Source organism: Schistocerca serialis, chromosome 4, assembly GCF_023864345.2.
Source record: "Schistocerca serialis cubense isolate TAMUIC-IGC-003099 chromosome 4, iqSchSeri2.2, whole genome shotgun sequence".
Classification (NCBI taxonomy): domain Eukaryota; kingdom Metazoa; phylum Arthropoda; class Insecta; order Orthoptera; family Acrididae; genus Schistocerca; species Schistocerca serialis.
In genome coordinates this window covers 450051323-450071605 of record NC_064641.1, presented here as the reverse complement: position 1 = coordinate 450071605, position 20283 = coordinate 450051323, and the positions used below count along the sequence as shown (strand labels likewise).

Below are 20283 nucleotides of genomic sequence, written 5' to 3'. Positions count from 1 at the left end.
ATAAATCTCTCAAATACATTATCAAGGCACCTATGTACTGTATACAGTATGCTGAAATATGTCTGCCTAAGAAAAACCTCTTCTGACAGAAAGATTTTTTCAACCTAGGAGGCCTCAGATTTCAGAAAAGACTAGAGTAAATCACACAAATACATTATCAAGGCAAGTACATACTGTATGCATTATGTTGAAATATGTCTGCCTAAAAAGTCTCTTCTGACAGGAAGATTTTTCCAATAGATACAAATCCCAAGTAGCAAAATGACTGCTGGCTCACACACACTCCAGAGAAGACCCTCTGTTACCACAACAAAAATTTCCACTAGTCTTCACTATGTCTTTTACACACATGCAAAAAGAAGTGTCACAGGAAATAAAACAAAAATTTATTTGAAAGTTCTTTTGAGTGTTGTATAGTCATATCTGAAAACATGGAAACAGTGGTGTCTGGAACTCCTTATAGTTTTCTGGAAGACACTGCACTGACCCACATAAGCTATTTGCACAAAACTGTAAGACAGATAATTCTGATGTTTTGGTCTAAGGAATTTGGGCATACTATGCCCTGGATCATTATATATGGAGCATAGTTGGAAGAGTCGCCAAGAAATTTCACCATTCCAATATGACTGAACCAACATTTGCCACTATGGACTCAAAATACATTACGTAGTGCATGTGCACACATTAGATTGAGCCTCAAGGCTGTTATTCAGGCTATTGGGGGATACAATGAATTATTGTAGCCTATACACACCCCCATGTACCTTGCACAAAGACTTGTTTGTAATATTTAATATTTCACTGACAAATTTTGTTTAAACAAACTGTTAAATTATTCCAGATTTTGGCTATGCACCCTTTTATTTATGTTCCATCCTCAATTTTCCACGATGTAAACACAGTGAACACCTACTGTACCAAAAACATTTTGGGGTTTTTTAAAGATATTTTTTGAGTATTTGGGTATGACTGACCTGTGGTCTCTGATGGCTTGTTACCAAGTAACAAAGTGATTTTGATTTAATCAGCTCGTTATCTCAGTTACCTTTATGTCTCTGAAAATACCTCCACAACAGCGAAAAAGCCTCTAATATACAATAACCAAAATGCACAACACAAAACACAGAGTAATGCAACAACCCTCAGACAGATGCAAAAGTACTGTGACCATCATTGCAGGAGCAGCTCTGCATAGCATCATTGTGCGGGTCTTCCACTGCATTCAGTGAATCCCTATACAGGTACATGTCGGCCAACTCTTCATTGGTTAACCTAACAATAATGATGCATATCACTGTTAACAACTGACATTGCTGGGGGAAAAAACCCTTGCAGTACTTAATGCAACCTTGAGGGAGAAGAATAAAGAGGGCATTATTGTTGTCAAGAGCAAGTATTATCAGTGAAGGGAATGAGTTTGTTCGCAAACAAAAGATACAGCACTTTTAATTGAGATTTGCACTGTTATGCAGATATTTTCAGTGCTATACAGAAATGAAGATAAATTAGGGTAAGTAAAAAACAAAAACGAATTACTCTGTATAATCCATCAGGAGACCCTTATCCCAACATACTGAGGAGATATCACTAAAGAATTTTTGTCACTGGAATCTGGTGCAACCTTTGCATTTTGCTAACTGATATGATTGGGCAAGATTATTGTATACAAATTGTAATCATGATTTACATATCAGTATATCTTAAATACAAATTTATACTAGCAAACAAGATAGTTCAAAAATATGTTCTATAATCCTTCTCATGCAAAGTTTCTTGTGAAGATAGAAGAGAAAGGTTGTGATTCATATTTGAATTTTGAGGATAAGAAGAACTCAGCCAGTAAACTGCAAAATTCAGATTATGGATAGCTTAAGACATTATGTGCAACGACACTTTGTTAACAGACAATGACTCCAAAATCACAGAGGGAATTTGTTGTCTTGCAATATGAAACAGAGCCCAAAAATGTAAAAAAGCATTATATCTTCAAAAAGTTCCAGATGAAATATAAATAACAGAAGGGGTATATTAACTAATCACCACATAGTTTAGGCATTCAGCAGTCAATAGGCCAATAGGCACATAAACAAAACTGATTGTTGAGCCGCAGAGTTGAGAGAATGTAGCACCGTGTGTGTGTGTCTGTCTGTGTGTGTGTGTGTGTGTGTGTGTGTGTGTGTGTGTGTGTGTGTGTTTGTTTTGGGGATTGGAAATTGGGAAAGGGATCACCACTATTTTAATAAGAAAGCCTTCATTTAGAAACTACCAATAAACACATGACATAAGGATCGGTTCAGCAATCCAGAGACAATAATGTACTTGTTGCCATGTGGCGCGACCTATTAGGTGCTATGTGTGTACACGCAATGAGCACAACTCATCTAAATACATAAACCTGAAGCCACAATACGGTGCATGGTAGAGAGTATCTTGTACCACTACTAGTCACTTTCTTTCTTATTCCACTTGCAAACAGGTTGAGAGGAAAACTGCAGCCTATACGCCTTCATATGACACTTAATTCCTCTTCATTGCTCTTATGTGAAATGTATGTTGGTGGCAGTAAAATTGTTCTGGAGTCCATTTCAAATGCTAGTTCTCTAAATATCCTCAACAGAAAAGAATATCATCTTCCCTCAAGGAATTCGCATTTGAGTTCATGAAGCACTTCTGTAAGACTCGCATGTTGATCAAACTTACCGGTATCATATCCAGCAGCCTGCCTCTGATTTGCTTCGATGTCTTCCTTTAATCCAACCTGGTTCGGGTCCCAAAAAGTAGAGCAGAACTCAAGAAAGTGTCACACTAGTGTTCTGAATGCAGTCCCCTTGGTAGACAAGCTACACTTTCCTAAATTTCTTCCAATAAACCAAAGTCCACCATTCACTTTGCCCACTATAGCCCTTACATCCAATTTCAAATTGCTTTACAACATTACTCCTAGAGATTCAATCGACATGACTGTGTAAATCAGCACACTACCAATGTGGTATTTGAACATTAAGAGATTGTTTTTCCTACTCATCTGCATTAACTTATGTTTGTCTATATTTAGAGCAAGCTGCCATTCATCACACAAACTAGAAATTTTGTGTAAGTGATCTTGTATCCTCTTACAGTGATTCAATGATGACACTTTCCCATACACACAGCACCATCAGCAAATATTGGCGGATTGCTGCTCACTCTGTATGTTCGATCATTTATCACACTTCCTTGGGGCACTACTGACAATACCCTTGTCTCTGATGAATGCTCGTCATTCAGGACAACATACTGGGTTCTATACTTAAGAAGTCTTTGAGCCAATAACAAATCTGGGAACCTATTCTGCACGCGTGTAACTTCATTAACAGTCTGCAGCTGGGCACCTGTCTAACTGTTTCTGGAAATCTAGGAACATGGAATCTGCCTGTTGCCCTTTATCCATGGTTTGAAGGATATCATATGAGAAAAGGGCAAGCTGAGTTTCGTGTGAGTGATGCTTTCTAAAACCATGCTGATTTGTGGACAGAAGGTTTTCCATCTCAAGGAAATTTATTATATTCGAATAGAGAACATATTTAAGACTTCTGCAGTAAATGAATGTTAAGGATATTGGTCCTCGCCTACACCTTTTTCCAGTTTCTTGGCACTTTGCACTGGCTGAGATGTACGCTAATTTCTTTCTCTCTCGCACATCAATTGCATTGCAGAATGATACCATCCCTAGTTTAGAAGCATTTTACAAAGGGTAGTAGCAATGAAGTATAATGCTCCATTTGCTTTAAAGGACTAAAAATGGGAGGAAATGCAAGAAATTTGTGACCTCATTTAATGAGAAAACATTCACAATGTTACTTGGAAGAGAAGGTAAATTTGACTAATATACCAATAATTTTACTGATATAAGTTTGGGATAAAAATTGAATCCTAAAAATTGATAGCATTCAAAAGCGACAACATACGGGAGTTGTCAACTTGTGACAATTCACTCCCACTGTCACTCTGACCATCTCCTCCACCTTTTCAATCTTTTCTAGAGATAATGAGACCAATTTCCACTGCAGCCTCAACCCCATATCAATCACGATAGCCTACTCCTTCACATTCATTACACTTTTTCAGTCTTCAATCAGAGTCTATGTTTATTACTGGAAGTAACAGTAATAAAATCCTAAATTCGTTATTTCAGAAAGTCGTTGTTTTATCAGTTTTAACAGCTGGGTTAAACTGGAGACAAAAACAGTGTACCCAAAAACAGTTTGTTTCAGTGAAAACTACCATCTCTAGTGTATTCTTTTCTGTGTTATTTAAGTCTGAAGGAGATTATCTGAATGCACAGCTATATTTTCAGTCTTGTTTATGTACCCCACGAGTTACAGGTATGTCAATAATATTTTGTCAGGTGAGTACTTCATCATTTTCAAGGCACAAATGCAATAAAGGACCACCGTGGAAGGAAATTTAAACCCTTGGTAGGTTGGGCTATGTCGACCAAGAACAATAATACAGCAGATGCAAAAGGACCACACACACATCATGAATAAATAGCACCTCCACACAACCAAAGATAAACAATGTTAAAGTAAATTTAGAAATAGTGCAGGACAATTTTAGGACTTCCATGAACCTTGCTAAGATGGGGAAGGTTGCATGTCTCAACGATACAGATAGTACTATAGTAGGAGCAACCACAATGGAGAGGTATTTGCAGAGGGACCAGACAAACGGTACTTCCTGAAGAGGAGAAACAGTGTGAATGATTGACTGGTCTGGACTAGTAACATTAGTCAACGTGACCTTGCTGTGAATGGCTGGAAGCAAGGGTAAACTACAGCAGTTATTTATCCTGAGGACATTCAACTCTAGTGTATGGTTACATGATGATGACATCCTCTTGGGTAAAATATTCCACTATTCAGATCTTTGGAAGTGAGGTAGGAGACACTCAGGACTATTCAACAATGTAAAATGGTGGAATATGTTTGAAATCCTATGAAAAGTAGGTGTAAGCTACAGGGAATGACAAGTAATATACTATATGTACAAGACCAAAAAGGTACAATAACACTTGAAGACCAAGAAGGAAGTGCTCAGAGCATCGAACACAGGAATTAATTTGTGGATGAGATTTCTGAGAATGTAAGTCTGGAGCAAAGCATTGTGTGTCAGTAAACCATGGACTGTGGGAAAACCAGACCAGAAGAGAACCAAAGCATTTGAGGTGTGATGCAAAGAAGATAAAGAAGAACACTGAAAATTAGGTGGACTGATAAGGTACGGAATGAGGAGGTTCTCCACAGGATTGGTGAAGAAAGAAATGCATGGAAAATGCTGACAAGAAGTTGGGACAGGATGATAGGATGTGTATTAAGACATCAGGGAATAACCTCCAGGTTACTAGAGGGAGTCACAGAGAGTAAAATCTTTAGCAGACAACAGAGTTTGGAATATATTCAAAAAACAACTGAGAACACTGTGTGAAATAGCTACTCAGATGAAGAGGTTGGCGCAGAAGAGAAATTCATGGCAGGCCACATCCAACTTGTTAGAAGACTGATGACTCAAAAACACGGAGGCATAAAGATGGTCAGTTTTCCCTCATTCCATTTCCGAGTGGAATGGGAAGAGAGATGACTGGTAGAGGTACCAGGCACCTGAGTGGAATGGGAAAGGAAATGACTGGCAGTGATACGAGTTACCCTCCATCATGCATCATGTAGTGGCTTGCAGAGTTTGTATGTAGATGCAGATGTAGAGGTACAGATTGTCAGCAGGAAAAACAAAACTGGCATTCTACGAGATGGAGTGAGAGACAGATAGACTGGAAATTAGTAAAGTGTGGTGTCAGGAAGAAAGGTCAGTAGAGCAGTAATGCAAGAGTAAGTCTACTACTCAACAGGGAAATAGGAATGCAGGTAAGTTAATATGAACAGCATAGTGACTGTATTATCATAACCAAGACAGGCATGAAGCCAAGTGCCATTGCAATACTACAAGTTTATATGCCAGCTGGCTTCGCAGATGATGAAGAGACTGAGAGAACATATGATGAGACAAAAGAAATATTTAGATAGTTATGACAGATACAAATTTAATTATGACGGGTGACTGGTATTAGATAGCAGGAAAAGGAAAAGTAGTCAGAGAACATGGAGTGGGAGGGGGGGGGGGGCGGAAGTCACTTGGCTGACTTTTGCACAACATATAGTAACTTATTTAATATTGCTAACATTAGGTTTAAGAACCATTTGGAAAAACGGGTGTTGACGGTAAGGATCCAGATGGCACAGGTTGTGAAGCAGTCTTTGAAGTGAGCCATTGCATTAGTCTGCATTTTCAGCAAGTGGGTGGTCCAGGGGTCCCTTGGCCACAGTTTGGCAGCAGCCATTCCCGCAGACAGACAACTTGTTAGCTGTCATGCCCACGTAGAAGGCAGCACAGAGGCTGCAGCTTAGTCTGCAGATCACATGGACGCTTTCAAAGCTACCTCTGCCTTTGATAAGATAGGATGTGCCTGTGACACGACTGGAGTAGGTGACAGTTGGAGGATGTATGGGACAGGTCTTGCATCTAGGTCTATTTCAGGTATGAGTCACAAGGCAAGGAGTTGGGAACAAGGATGGAGTAGGGATGGACAAGGATATTGTGTATGTTAGTTGGGTGGATGAATACAACTGTGGGGGGGGGGGGGGGGGGGTGGAGAGGATAGTGGGTAGGATATTCCTCATTTGAGGACATGATGAGAGATAGCTGAAACTCTGCCAGAGAATGTTATTCAGTTGCTCCAGTTATGGGTGGTAGTGAGTCAACAGATGAGTGCTCCTCTGTGGGTGGACAGTGCACATGTGAGAGATGGTAAATGACTGGACAGATAAGGCATGGAAGACATGTTTCTAGGGCAATTTCAGTCTTGAAGGCATCAGTGAGACCTCATACATATTTAGAGGGGAACGCACACACAACAGCCTGCAGGACGCTAGGTTTTATGGAAGGGACTTTGTGTTATGGACTGTGTGGAAGCTATCGATGTGGATGCATTGTTGGTGGTTGGTCAGTCTGATTCGGATGGGGGTGCTGGCATAGTCAACCTTGAGGTAGAGGTGCACATCAAGGAACATGGCTTGTTGGGTTCAGGTGGAACAGGTGAAGTGAATAGGTGCTGAGGCTCCGCAGGAATGTGAATAGGTTGTTGTCCTCACCCTCAGTCCATATCATAAAGATGGAATTTGAACCAGGTGAGGGGTTTGGGATTGTGGGTGGTTAGGAAGGATTCTTCTAGATGGCTCATAAACAGATTGGCACAGGATAGTTCATATGTGTTGGCTTGCAACATAATCTGTGGCCTCAGTTACAGTAGCCTTTATTAAAGACTAACACATCCAAAATTTGTAATCTGCCATCTATTTTCCCTCTCCTCCTCTATGATGAGATGAATCTTCGGGTTATACTTCTTCAGCTGATTGAAAAAAATAAAAGTTTATGTTTTCCATGTTTCCCCAATACAACCATATTATGTATGATCCAGATATTCAGATTTCCTGAGACACTTTGCAATCCCTGTTCTTCAAATTTTTCCACGAAGACTTTGGTCACAACAAGACTTACTTGTCGATTACATTATTATAAGGAAAACTGTCTTACAAATATACACTTTACATGGGGCAAAGGCTTGTTGTTGTTGTTGTTGTTGGTGGTGGTGGTGGTGGTAGTACTCCAGGAAAATCACCCTATTAGAGGGTCGAGCCCTATGATGAGGAGTACATCTAGCCATTAGTCACCATTAAAGAAAGTTGGCCAGACTTACTCTTCAGCCTAGACTGAATAGGCACTGGAATATTAATTCCATGCATTTATAGATTGGTTAATGGTGGTATTACCATGATAATGATGGAGAAATGAAGAGAAAGAAAGTCTGTTGCTTGAAAGAGGAAAATGGATAAATGAGCTGTATTGGAACATATGTTGTAGACAGTAAATAACTAGATCCTATATGATGATACTGGTTCTGGTGGCTATGAGCTTATACAACGACACATTACACAAAGAGATGACAGAGGCTGCTAAACACACCAATACCTTTAATAGGAAAAGAGGAACATGCATAACTTAATGATATCTGGTTTACTGTATGGAAAGGTGCACCTGTTTGCCATTTTGAAAAGATTGCAGCAGTGACAACAACAACAACAACCGATACCAGCCAAATTGCATTCAGAATTTAAAAGTGATGTGCTCCCCTGTTTGCAAGTACCTGCCAGTGAAAATATGCTTAGTTAGCAGGGAGCCATAATGTACACTGGAGCCCCCTAAAAATTTTCTCCACCGATATAGAGAAGAAAAAAGTGGTTTTCTCAATAGAATTTATTGGCCCATAGGATAATTGCCCAGAAATTTATTATGTTCAGCAGTTTCAGCCATGAAATATTTTATTTTACACTAAGCATTTTTTCCCTGCAACTACTGACTGTTGTCTTCATATACTGACAGCGAAGTTATTTATTAAAATTCCTTTCACTGCACATTTAAGCAAACCATTTGATGAACAAAGTTGCTACAGATGACTATGAGCTGCACTTGTATATGAGATACTAACCTCTCATTACACTGGAGAAGGTTGTGTGTTCAAATCAGATTGGGGTCACTAATTACTGCAGGACTAGATGAATTAACTTTATTGCAACATAAAAACTACATAAAAACTAAACAATAACTCATACAACTCTGTTTAATAGCACATTCAACAACAGAATAAAACATATATAAAACAAAGAGAAAATATGAGTCAGCATCTGCACTAAAGATAATCATTAAAAATAGTAATCACTTGCATGTAGCGTTACACTGCACACAGCAATGTGATGACTGCCGCCTTTTCATTGCTAAAGGCTGTATGATTGCAAGAAGTGGTCATGTCACATTAGTGTTGGATTTAGGTGTACGGCACAACAGTTTGTCGTAGCCGATGTTATGCACCCCATACTCGGAGTGGTCTTTTCATCATTTTATGGACTCTTGCCTGACCTCCATCAACAACACGTTCTTGACAGTACTATCACCCTAGCAAGCCAAAGGCAACTATATTGTGTGGATGATACAGCAGCGCAGGTGATTACTCGTGATTCTCCATTCACAGAACTCCTCAGACACTTCATAGAGGTCACATTTCCACATTAGCACCTGTGCAGCACTCAATGATGCACTGTATTTTGACTACACCAGGACTACTATTTCATGCTCAACTTGGCACCCGAGAAATTGAAGACAATTAAGCAGGAATTCTTGTCCATGCTTGCACAAGGAATCTACCATCTATCAAGCAGTAGTTGGGCATCTCCACTACATGTGGTCCCAAAGAAGAATGAAGGATGGTGTCCGTGTGGCGACAATAGACAGCTCAAGGCCAGAACCATTCCAGATCAATATCCAGTAAGGCATATAGAAGATTTTTATGTTCAGTGTCCATTGTAAGCACATCTTTTCTACATTTGACCTGGTTCATGCATTCTACCCTAGACCTGTAGTACCAATGACGATGCTAAGACTGCTGTCTGCACAGTGTTCAGACTATCTGAATTTTCCTGAATGCTTTTTGCACTCTGTAACACTGCCCGCACATTTCAACCATTTACGGATGAAGTCACACATGACTTAGACTTCTGTTATGTGTATATTGACGATGTCCTGGTCATGTCAAACTCAGAAGAGGAGCACCAGTCATTTACGACAGATCTTCACTTGTCTACATGCGTGTGACCTGCTCATCAACCTGTCACTGTGTGTCTTTGGAGCAGCTGAAGTCCAGTTCCTACGCTACACTATCAATGTGCAAAGTATACGGTCACTGCAAAAGGAAGTAGAAGCTGTACTCGACTTTTCATAGCCTATGACAGTTAAAGAATTATAACAATTTTTTGGCATAACCAGATTTACTACTGGCTTGTCTGCAATCCTGCCCTCCTAGAAGCACCACTTTATAAATTATTCCATGGTTCACCAAAACTGAAGGGAAAACTTCAGTGGAACAGTGAGGCTGAGTAGGTATTTACCAAACTGAAGATTGCCACTGCAGTAGTTGCACTGTTAGTGCACCCAGTTCCGCAAGAGGCCCTCACTCTGATGGTCGACACGTCTGCCACTGCAATCAGTGCAGCACTGCAATGGTAAATAGATGAGCACTGGCAGCCCTTTATCTTTTCCAGTAAAAGGTTATCACCATCTCAACAGAAATGGTTCATCTATGATCACGAACTGTATCCTGCCTACATTGCTATAGAAATTTCGTCACATGTTGGAGGGGCAGCAGTTCACTCTCATCCCAGATCACAAACCACTAACATAAGCTTTGTCAGTATCCTGAGAAAGTGTCTTGACTATATCAGACAGTTCACTACCCTTAATGATCAGCACAACAATCAGGTAGCGAGCTATGAAATTTGTTGGCACAACCATCAGGTCTACAACTGCCATATCAAGCTGCCACTGTCAACTGTGCTGCTGTATTGTGACGTTGCCACTAACAAACTGTGACGTTGCCACTAACAAACTGTGACTGTTTGTGACTACAGACTTTTACCAACAGGAAATTGCCTCTTTACATAAAATGTCGGATCCTAGGGTCTGGCCACACATGGACAAAGATTGCAAGCAATACGTGTGACAATGTGTGGCTTTTCAATGGAATGAAGTTAGCCAGTACATTAAGTCACCCCTTGGCATGTTTCTTCCTCCGATGCATAGATCTGAACATGTCCACCTAGACCTCGTAGGATCCCTTCCACCACTGGAAGAATACACCTACTGTCTCACAGCCACCAATCATTTTACACGGTGACCTGAGGTGTTCCCAATCGTTGACATTACCACCAAAACCGTCACGACTGTATTCTACTGGGCATGGATCACCCATTGTGATGTGCCTTTATGAATTACAACAGACTAGGAAAGACAATCAGAGTCATAATCGCTCAAAGCACTCGCCATCCTACTGGGTATGAAGCAGATCAGAACTACAGCTTACCAATCAATAGCGAATGTCGAGTCAGCAGTGATCAGAGATGTTACCTATCATCCTCCTGGGCCTCCATGCACTGGTGATGAAAGACCTGAAAGCCACGACTGAAGAACTTGTTTATAGCCTACTGATACAACTGCCCTGTGAGTTCTTTGCCAACATGCCAGATGACTGCACTGACACATCGGATTTTGTACAAAAGCTGTGTACACAAATCCAGTAACTACACACTGTTGCTCCAAGGGATCACCAGACCCCTCACCCTTTTGTTTTTGATGAGCTACAGGAGTGCCATCATATCTTTCTATGTCATGACGCAGTATGCAAGTCATTGTAGCCACCATATGATGGACTTTACTGTGTCATCAGTGGGGAGGACAACATTGAAAGCCAGTGTCATGGGTATGCCAACCACCATCACCGTTGACAGGTTGAAGCTAGGTTTCTGCACACCCTATACTGCAGCCACTCCACCAGCCATAACAGATCAACTGCAACGGAAGTCAGAGGCTACCTCTAATGCACCATCAGCAGCCTGTGCACAATCTATTATTACCTGGTCCAGATGACACGTCTGATTTAACAGGGGACATAAAGCCACTGAGGCTAATTAATAATTATTTTTGAGAGAGAGTAATGCGTTCAAGAATGTAACTTTATTTTTGCATGTCGTTGAACACAGAAATGATACCAAGAACAAAACCAAAGAATAAACACATCGTAAATAACATTCTTTACAGAATAAACGCCAAAGTCCAATGTGTGATTTTGTTGTGTCACCAAGCGGTTCCTACACAGCGGCCGCCCCCCCCCCCCCCCCCCCCCTTTAGTAGAGCGGAGCTCCAGGCACATAAGGATACTTGTATTTTATAATTCTGCCCACCCTAGAGTGGGTCTTCCGGTGTGCTTTCCTGCTTCTGGATTGGCATGTTGCTCTCTGCGGGCAACACCTCTTTGTTATATTGTATAATCAGTGGTTGTTCACTGGTGTCTTGATTTTCTTTGTCAGCTGGCGGCCACATGTGCGCCGGTTTAACTCTCTCAATGGAAACTGTTTGTTGCTTCCCGTCATGATATACCTGCAGCTTATGTTCATCTCTCGCAAGTACTTTATACGGCCCAGTATATGGCGGCTGAAGAGCTGTTCGTACAGTGTCTGTCCTCCGCCACACACAAGGGCAGTCACTAAGCTGCTTGTGAACAAATGGCGTGTTGATGCCATGTCAAGAACTAGGAGTCGGTCGTAACTGTGCCATGTGGTTGCGGACTTGTTGTAAGACATAAGGCATATCGCCCACTGTCACTTCCGTTGGTTCAACGAAAAATTCTGCCGGCAGCCTGAGATTCTCCCCATAAACCAGTTCAGCCATGAATGCACCTAGGTCTGATTTGCAGGCAGTTTGGAGACCTAGCAGCACCACTGGCAATGCTGAAGTCCAGCTGTCCTTTAACGTGGATTCAAACTGTCGTCCTTAATCGGTTGTCACGTATAGTGGACATCCAAAACGGGATATCCAGGAAGCTAAAAATACTCAAGCTACTATCTCTGCTGAAATGTCTGATGGTGGAGGAGCTTCTGCCCATCTTGTATACCGGTCCACCAATGTCAACAAATACTTGTAGTCTTCCGAAGGTGGTAGAGGGCCAACAATGTCCAAATGAATGTGGGAGAAACTCTTTGTTACCGGGGGAAAATCTCCAACTGCTTTATGTACATGCCCGTCTAATTTCGTTCCTTTGGCACAGGCTGCATGTTGTTACCCAGCCACGGCAATCCTTCCTTATACTCGGCCAGACAAAACTTTCCGTGAGTAGTTTGATAGTTGCTCTGCTATCCGGATGACTGAGTCCGTGTATGCTATCGAAAACCTCTTTCCGTAGTTGCCTTAGGATGAAAGGCCTGGGTTTGTTCGTAGCTATGTCGCACCATATCTTCACATTCGCACCCACCGGCTGGCTTAATTTTAACTGAAGTCCGGTTGTTACATCCTGTATGTACTGTTGGAGTTGTGCGTCATTAGCTTGTGCTGCAGCTAATTTATCGTAGTCTGTGGTTTGTGAAATAACTGAGACCCGCGACAGGAAATTGGCAACTATGTTTTTGACTCCCTTCATATGCTTTATATCTGTAGTAAATTGACTGATGTATTCTAAGTGGTGAAATTGACGTGGAGAACAGTTATCCTGCGACTTACTGAATGCAAAGGTTATTGGTTTATGGCTGGTGTATACAGTAAACGCTCTTGCCTCTACATATGGGCGAAAGTGCTGCATAGCTTCATATATCGCTAATAGTTACCTCCTCGTGCAGTGCGGCTTCCAACGCGTCTTGTCTGGCACCGACTACTATTGCAGAAGTGCTTTTGGTACTGCTTTTCGTAAGTCGGCCTTTATGTGTTGAAATGCTCTCTTGATGACCATGTTCCATTGCAACGGTTGTTTGTCAATTGCATTTTTATCTGCGAGAGCGTCTGTCAAGGGTGCTTGTACTAGTGCAGCTCGCGGCAAATGCTGTCCATAAAAATTTACCATGCCGAAACATTTTCTGAGTTGATGGTAAGTCTTGGGGCGGTTCATGTTGTCGATTACTGCTACCTTGTCCTCTCACAGGCGTATGCCCTCTGCCAAAACTCCATATCCTAGAAACGTCACTTCCGTACTGGTTTATGTGGGCGGACACTGTGGACAGTTGCTTCTCGGGTGCTTCTGCCGTCGTTGATGAGATTAATATGTCATCAAGATACGTGAAGCATCTTTTCAACCTGCACAACACTTCATCAATAAATCGTTGCCATGTTTGAGCTGCGTTCTTTAACCCAATAGGCATTCGGACATATTCAAATAAACCGAAAGTTGTTGTAACTGCTGTTTTCGGTATGTCCTTCCCTGCGACCAGTATTTGGTGATAAGCTTTTTTCCAATCAGTAATGCTAAAGATTGTTGCCCCAGCTAATTGACGTGTGAAATCATGAATATTAGGCACTGGGTAACGATCTGGTATAGTATGTGCATTTAACTTCCTGTAATCGCCACATGGTCTCCACGACCCATATTTTTTTCTTTACCAAATGTATGGGTGACGCCCACAGGCTGTCTGATCTATGTATGACACCTGATGCCACCAATGCCTTGAATTCTGCTTTTGCTGCCACAAACCGATCGGGTGCTAACGTGTGCGGTCGTTGATGTATTGGCTGACTCAGCATGGTGTACATGCGGTGTACAGGTTTGTGAGTTACTGTGGATTTTTCTGTGACCGTGTTATCATCTACAGCATGTGACACCGTGTCACAGTTACGCAGTAAGAGTCACGTTCTGTGATGCCATCTACCATATCTTGATTTTGTTTAATCTGTGCATTAACAAGATCTATGGTAATGTGCATGTCACAAACAAAGTCTGCACCCAATATCGCCTCTGACACCTCTGCCAGAATGAAGGTCCACTGACTGCTTTGTGAGAAACCTAAAGCGACTTCGATTTTGTGTGTGCCATGAGCAAAAATGGGTGACTTATTTGCTGTGGTTAATTGCATCAATGGAGTGCTATCCGTTCCTTGATAGCCAGTAAAGAGGAGCACACTCACATCGGACCCCGAGTCTATCAGGCAGCAACAGTTCGACTTGACATCTCTGACATAAAGCCATTTGGAGGTGTTAAGAGAATTATTGACGTTACTCACCCATCCGTAATTTGCGTCTATCTCACCTCGTTGTTGCAGGCGCTCTTCCGTGCTACCGCGGATCACTGCACCTACTGCTGGCTGCCGCTCATATTTGGGTATGCACATGGCTGCGGACACTTTGTTGCCCTATCCGCGAAGCATTGATGGTACCAACATACATATCCTCGTTGAATTTCACCGGTGGCCTTGCTGATTTCATTCTATAACAATTGTGAGACCTGTTGCTGCAATAATGTCATCGGTCCTGTTAGTTCTTGTATTTGTTTGTTGATGTCCGTATGGTGAGTCTTCTGCATTGCTGCTATCACTTGTGATACTTCTTGCCATGTAATCCATCTGTGGATTGCCTATGGTTGCATGGACTTTGTCTACATCTCCAAGAGGTTCTGCATGTTGTCTTTTTCATGAGTTACTAGTGCATTTTTACCTTGCTTGATAATTGATCTAGCCAGATGCGTTTGAGAGTCGCATCTGACAATTCTTCTGCGTTGACGACTCCGCATAAATGCTTCCAAAATTCTGATGGTGTCCTGTCACCTATAGCTTCTTCTTTATCCACCTGCCGTATGCATTGATTTAATGGTTTATGCATTCTGGTGAGTAATACATTTTTCAAAACCGTGTACGGTTGTTTTGCTGGAGGTCGGGGTATTACATCTTCTCCTGCGGTTGCTGCTCTAGCATTCACTGTTATTGCGAAATTCGTCTGCTCATCATGGATCTTGCTTTGGGCAAACGTGAGCTCAATCATTGCAAACCATAACTGCAGTTTGTCAGGCAGCACCTGCGGTGTTTGAATTTTTACGTGCTGCATGTTTTCTGTCGAGCTGCTGGTTTGTACGGCAACACACGTGTTTGACGTTGGAGTAATAGGTGTCTCCAATGCTAACTTCAGAGTTGTTCATGTATCTGTTCTTGAAGGTTCATGAGCTGTATCTCTTCATTCTTCCGTGAACTTTCTGAAGTCGCTGAATTCTCTTGTTTGTATATCGTAATTTTCTTTATGTTCAGTGTTTGAGGTTACCATTAAAGCCACCGAGGCTACTCAATAATTATTTTTGATAGAGAGTAATGCATTCAAGAACATAAGTTTATTTTTGCATGTTGTTGAACACAGGAACAATACCAAAGCCAAGATATATAAAAAGAGAGGGCACAGTGCTAGAACAAAACCAAAGAATAAACACATCGTAAATAACATTCTTCACAGAATAAACGCCAAAGTCCACTGGGCGATTTTGTTGTGTCACCAGGTGGTTAATACATACACGTATGTTTTATTCTGTTGTTGAATGTGCTATTAAACAGAGTCCTCTTAATTACACTTGAGTTTTTATATTGTAATAAAATTAATTCCTCTATCCTCACAACCCTGGATTACTTAAAGGAAATTAATTTCAAAAATTAATTCATCTAGCCCCACAACACTGGAAATTAATTTGGTTGTGCTGTACCATTTATTAAACTATTAAAATAACTGTTAAATGACAAAAGTTAACTTAAAATCGATTTGTTTAAATAAGTAAAATTTCTCACCAATGACCAATTTTCTAAGTAGGAAGCATCCTCCTTAAAAAATGATTTCAGTGATTTTGTAACCTCACTGCAGTTTTGTCCTTTGAAGCGATATAATTCAACGGTTAAAACATTAAAAATCTTTGGATATGCTTTGGAGTATTCTCTGAAACAGTCAAAAAAGCAAATTTTAAAACTAAAATTGGAAAAGGCTGGAACTTTTTTTATAAACATGAAATACAAATTATTTTGAAATTAAACAAACATACCCTGGATCACAAAACAAAGGACAACAAAAATTGGCCCAAAAGTTTTCTTTCGATCTAAGATGATCTATAACAGAGACCATCTCTCCCAGCCATATGGTACAAATCAAATCAACAACAACATTATAAAGACCTGAATTGATTAGCAATGGCTCCTGAAACAAAACATAAAAGATAAGTAAGTGATTTATATGATAAAATAATCTTAAAATGATACATTACTTTTTATATAATAAATATTTTTATGTAAAACAATGTTAACCACAGAAAATAAAATTAATAGTGAAATCTTGTAGTACAACGTTACTTTGAAATAGCATAAACTAAAAAAAATTTTTTTTTTCTTTCTACAGGAACACACCCAGTTTCTGTTGTGACACCTTTGTATTTAACACATTACACTGTCAAATGTTTATGTCAATTGTCAAATTCCTTACCTTTCACTAGACATCCAGTTACAAAGATTAAAGTGTCAGCTGCAACAACTACTGACCACTGTGAAACTGAACACTGCAGGGCTTAACTTACCAAGATAATATTAATAAATATGGCTGTGGAGGAAGAGAATAACAGAGCGATCTACATTACTAAACAGTTAAAACAGTCACCCGATCCCCACTGCAGGTTGCAGGTTCTCTAATGGTTTCCAGTGGCAACAAAAATTTGATTTTCAATACTTAATGTAATTACTGAACAAATTTAAAAGTTAATTGCTGACATGAGAGGTTTAATCTTACATTAAAAGTTTAATACAATACATCAAGTATTAAAGCTAGAAACTATGTATATGTCTTGAGGCAGTGTAGTTTAGGGTGCACAAATTACGGTACCCAGACCAGATTCATCCAGTATTTGTGAAAAACAGCACGTAGTGACTTCCAAGCCACTTTACACATAATTTCGAACTATTTCACAACTTTTTCTCACCGACACCTCTCACAAAATAAAGAAAGGAAATAAGTTTATCGCTTACGACATTTTTGCTGTTCATGCAGTAAAAGCTTAAGAATCAGACAAGACGTTTTAACTTGATACTCCTTTACTACCAATTCTCTTTGTAACACATTCTGTAGATAGTATCAAGATATACTACTGAATGTATCTGCAAAATTATATAATTGTACGAAAAACATTTCAGGACATATGATGAAGTAAACATTGAGATGCGTGAAAAACTAGCTTTCCTTACAATGAAGTGCTAATTACACACACTATACTCATCCACTTACTGAGAACACTTAATGACTTCAAACAGACTTTAATAATAATTTCAAACCTAACTTTTTCTTGCTTACAGCCTCACAAAATTATAAAAGGGAAGAAGTGTATTGCCTACTAACAGTTTGTTGTTCATCAACTAAAACTTCAGCATCAAGCATGACAATTTAATTTATAATTCTTTGCAACTAATTTTATTCACTACCTATTTTGCAGGCAGTATTGAGTATCAAATATTTAACTCTTTATTAAAGTATTCAGATGTTTGAAGCCACTTTTTATATGGGAGTTCGATTCTTCACAGGCTCAAACTTGGCGGGAGTCGTGTTTGCACAATCAGTAATCCTGTGACATTCATAAGAATATGTAGGTCACTATCCCTCACATGTGTGACATGAGATCTTAAGTTTACTCTGATGAACAATGGGTATTCCACTAAGAATGTCAAAAATGTCACCTTCGATGGGCTACGACAGCAAACTTTGGTAATGGCCTTTTAGCCGTAAATCCCAAACATGCAAGCAGGATCAGCATACCTCACACAAGCATGGCATACATAAAGTAGTGATGAAGTACACAACAAGAGCTTGAGATCAACAAGGAGCAAGAATAAACCACCACCAGTGCTTAGAGTATACAGCACATCATGGATCACTGGTAAAGTTTATATTTGGATGACTCAAAGATCTGTTAACTCTAGAAGCACAGTATGAGTTTCACACCTGATGGTCCAAGCTTAATTTACATCTAACTAAATGTTTTGGATCATTCCCATCTTCTGGCAGAACAACAAAAGTAATCAACATCTAATGGAAATTATTAGTTATGGGTTTCCTAATAGATTATGCCTATTGTACTACAACAGCAGATGAATGGCTTGTGACTTGCCTGCTAAAATCAAACATTTTTGTACAGTACAGTTTGTCCTATCTGAAAGAAAATGATATACTATTATCTAAAGTGTTAGTACATGAACAGAGGGGATACAATTTCATATCTTCTGTAGTGGGAGGGGAAGAAAAAGGAAGAAAGAGAAATAAATAATAAATTTTACAAACTTCATAACTTCAACAAATTACCTAAGAACACTTCAAGAGAAATTTAAATACAAAGAGTACCATACCTCTTTCAGTCTGGAAAGAACTGAACAAACAAAAACTAAAATTCCTCCAGATGGTTTGGTGTCATTCTTAGCTTTTTTGCCAAATGTTGTGATATCTGGAGATGCATAGACATGGAAAAGAGACTCAGTTATTCCAGGCTGAGTATCACAACAAGCTATCACCAACTCTAAAAGTGCTTCTTTAAGTGAATCACTAACAATGTGTGATTCCAAATGTCTCACAAACATCTCTCTCACAATATCACCCTCCTTTGCCATACAAGGGAAAAGATTTCTTGGAGATTCCTGAAAGTAAAGAGGACAATTTTTCTATTATGTAAATTCCACATAAGATTTATGTACCTTTTGTCTAACTAAAAAATGAACATGAAGCCGGGCAAAGGAGATACTGTAAAGCACAACCTTCACACAATAGAATTACACCACAATAAAAAAAAGGTAAGAATATAACTTCAGCAATATCTTACATCCTGAACAAAAATGATAATTCAAACAGGGTATCTTACAGCACAAACTATGTGATTAAGCAGTTGACAATTTGGCTGTAAATTTATTAATCTTCCGCATAATATTTCAACAATAACTCAATTCTTACAAATATATTAGAGAGCAAGGATAATTAGTCTTCTTTGTCCAAACTAGACAGAGAGTAACCCACAAATAAGATACCAGAAGATTAGATATAACCCAAAAATAGTTCATGTAATAGACTACTGCATTCATAACTTCAACGCTACTTTAAATGGGCATCATAACTGCAAAATCACACAAGCAGACTAAGCCATCTTTGGTTCACCCGACAGATGTAAATGATAATATCATTTGCCAACACAAACTAAAAATGTGATAGGAACATTGCTACAGGATGTTTCTGGTATTACATTTTTCAACAAGCTTGATTAATTCTAATGAACTTTACACATCACAAAAACATGAACACGAAAACTAAGTGTTACGTACCATGGCAAATCTCTTCAAAAGTTTTACAGCTAATATTGGTATACTTGGGTTGAAACAGTGGTAGATGTATCCTGTTAAGTTCTGAATTACTTTCAAACTGGTCTCCTTTAAGGGGCTATTATAGATCTCCATTTCCAACTGTGATGTAAGTGGTTCATCCTAAAAATATATAAATAAATGAATAAATAAACAAATCAGACAGTGATGAAAAGACAATATTATATATTTTTAATACAATGAAAATACATTTTCTTTGATATCTTCTTGAAATTCTATTTTAATTGCATTCAGTATTATGTGAGGTATGTAGTTGTGTCAAATGAGTCTTACAGTTTATTGTATTTTGTCTGTCTGCTGAATATGGTCAGGTGAAGATGTTGCCAAACAACCAGCTACACTTTCACCTGGAGAGTTTTAGGAAAACTACAAGAAATCCTGTGTAGGGAAGGCCAAACAAGGGTTTCAATATAGCTCTTCTTGTGTGGTAACCTAGAGGTTTATTACTTTGTTTGTAGGT

General features: G+C 39.6%; 1 protein-coding gene across 2 annotated transcripts in view; it reads right to left on the bottom strand.

Moving 5' to 3' along the window:
• Positions 1–20283, bottom strand: part of LOC126475087 (nucleoporin Nup188) — a 273311-nt gene that overhangs the window by 101347 nt on the left and 151681 nt on the right. For both annotated transcript variants that reach the window (XM_050102653.1, XM_050102655.1), the window contains exons 14-17: positions 19767–19925; positions 18807–19091; positions 16469–16620; positions 16221–16365 (exon numbers count right to left, since the gene is read on the bottom strand). In XM_050102653.1, the coding sequence (XP_049958610.1) occupies positions 16221–16365; positions 16469–16620; positions 18807–19091; positions 19767–19925 (741 nt within the window). The remainder of the gene's footprint in view (positions 1–16220; positions 16366–16468; positions 16621–18806; positions 19092–19766; positions 19926–20283) is intronic.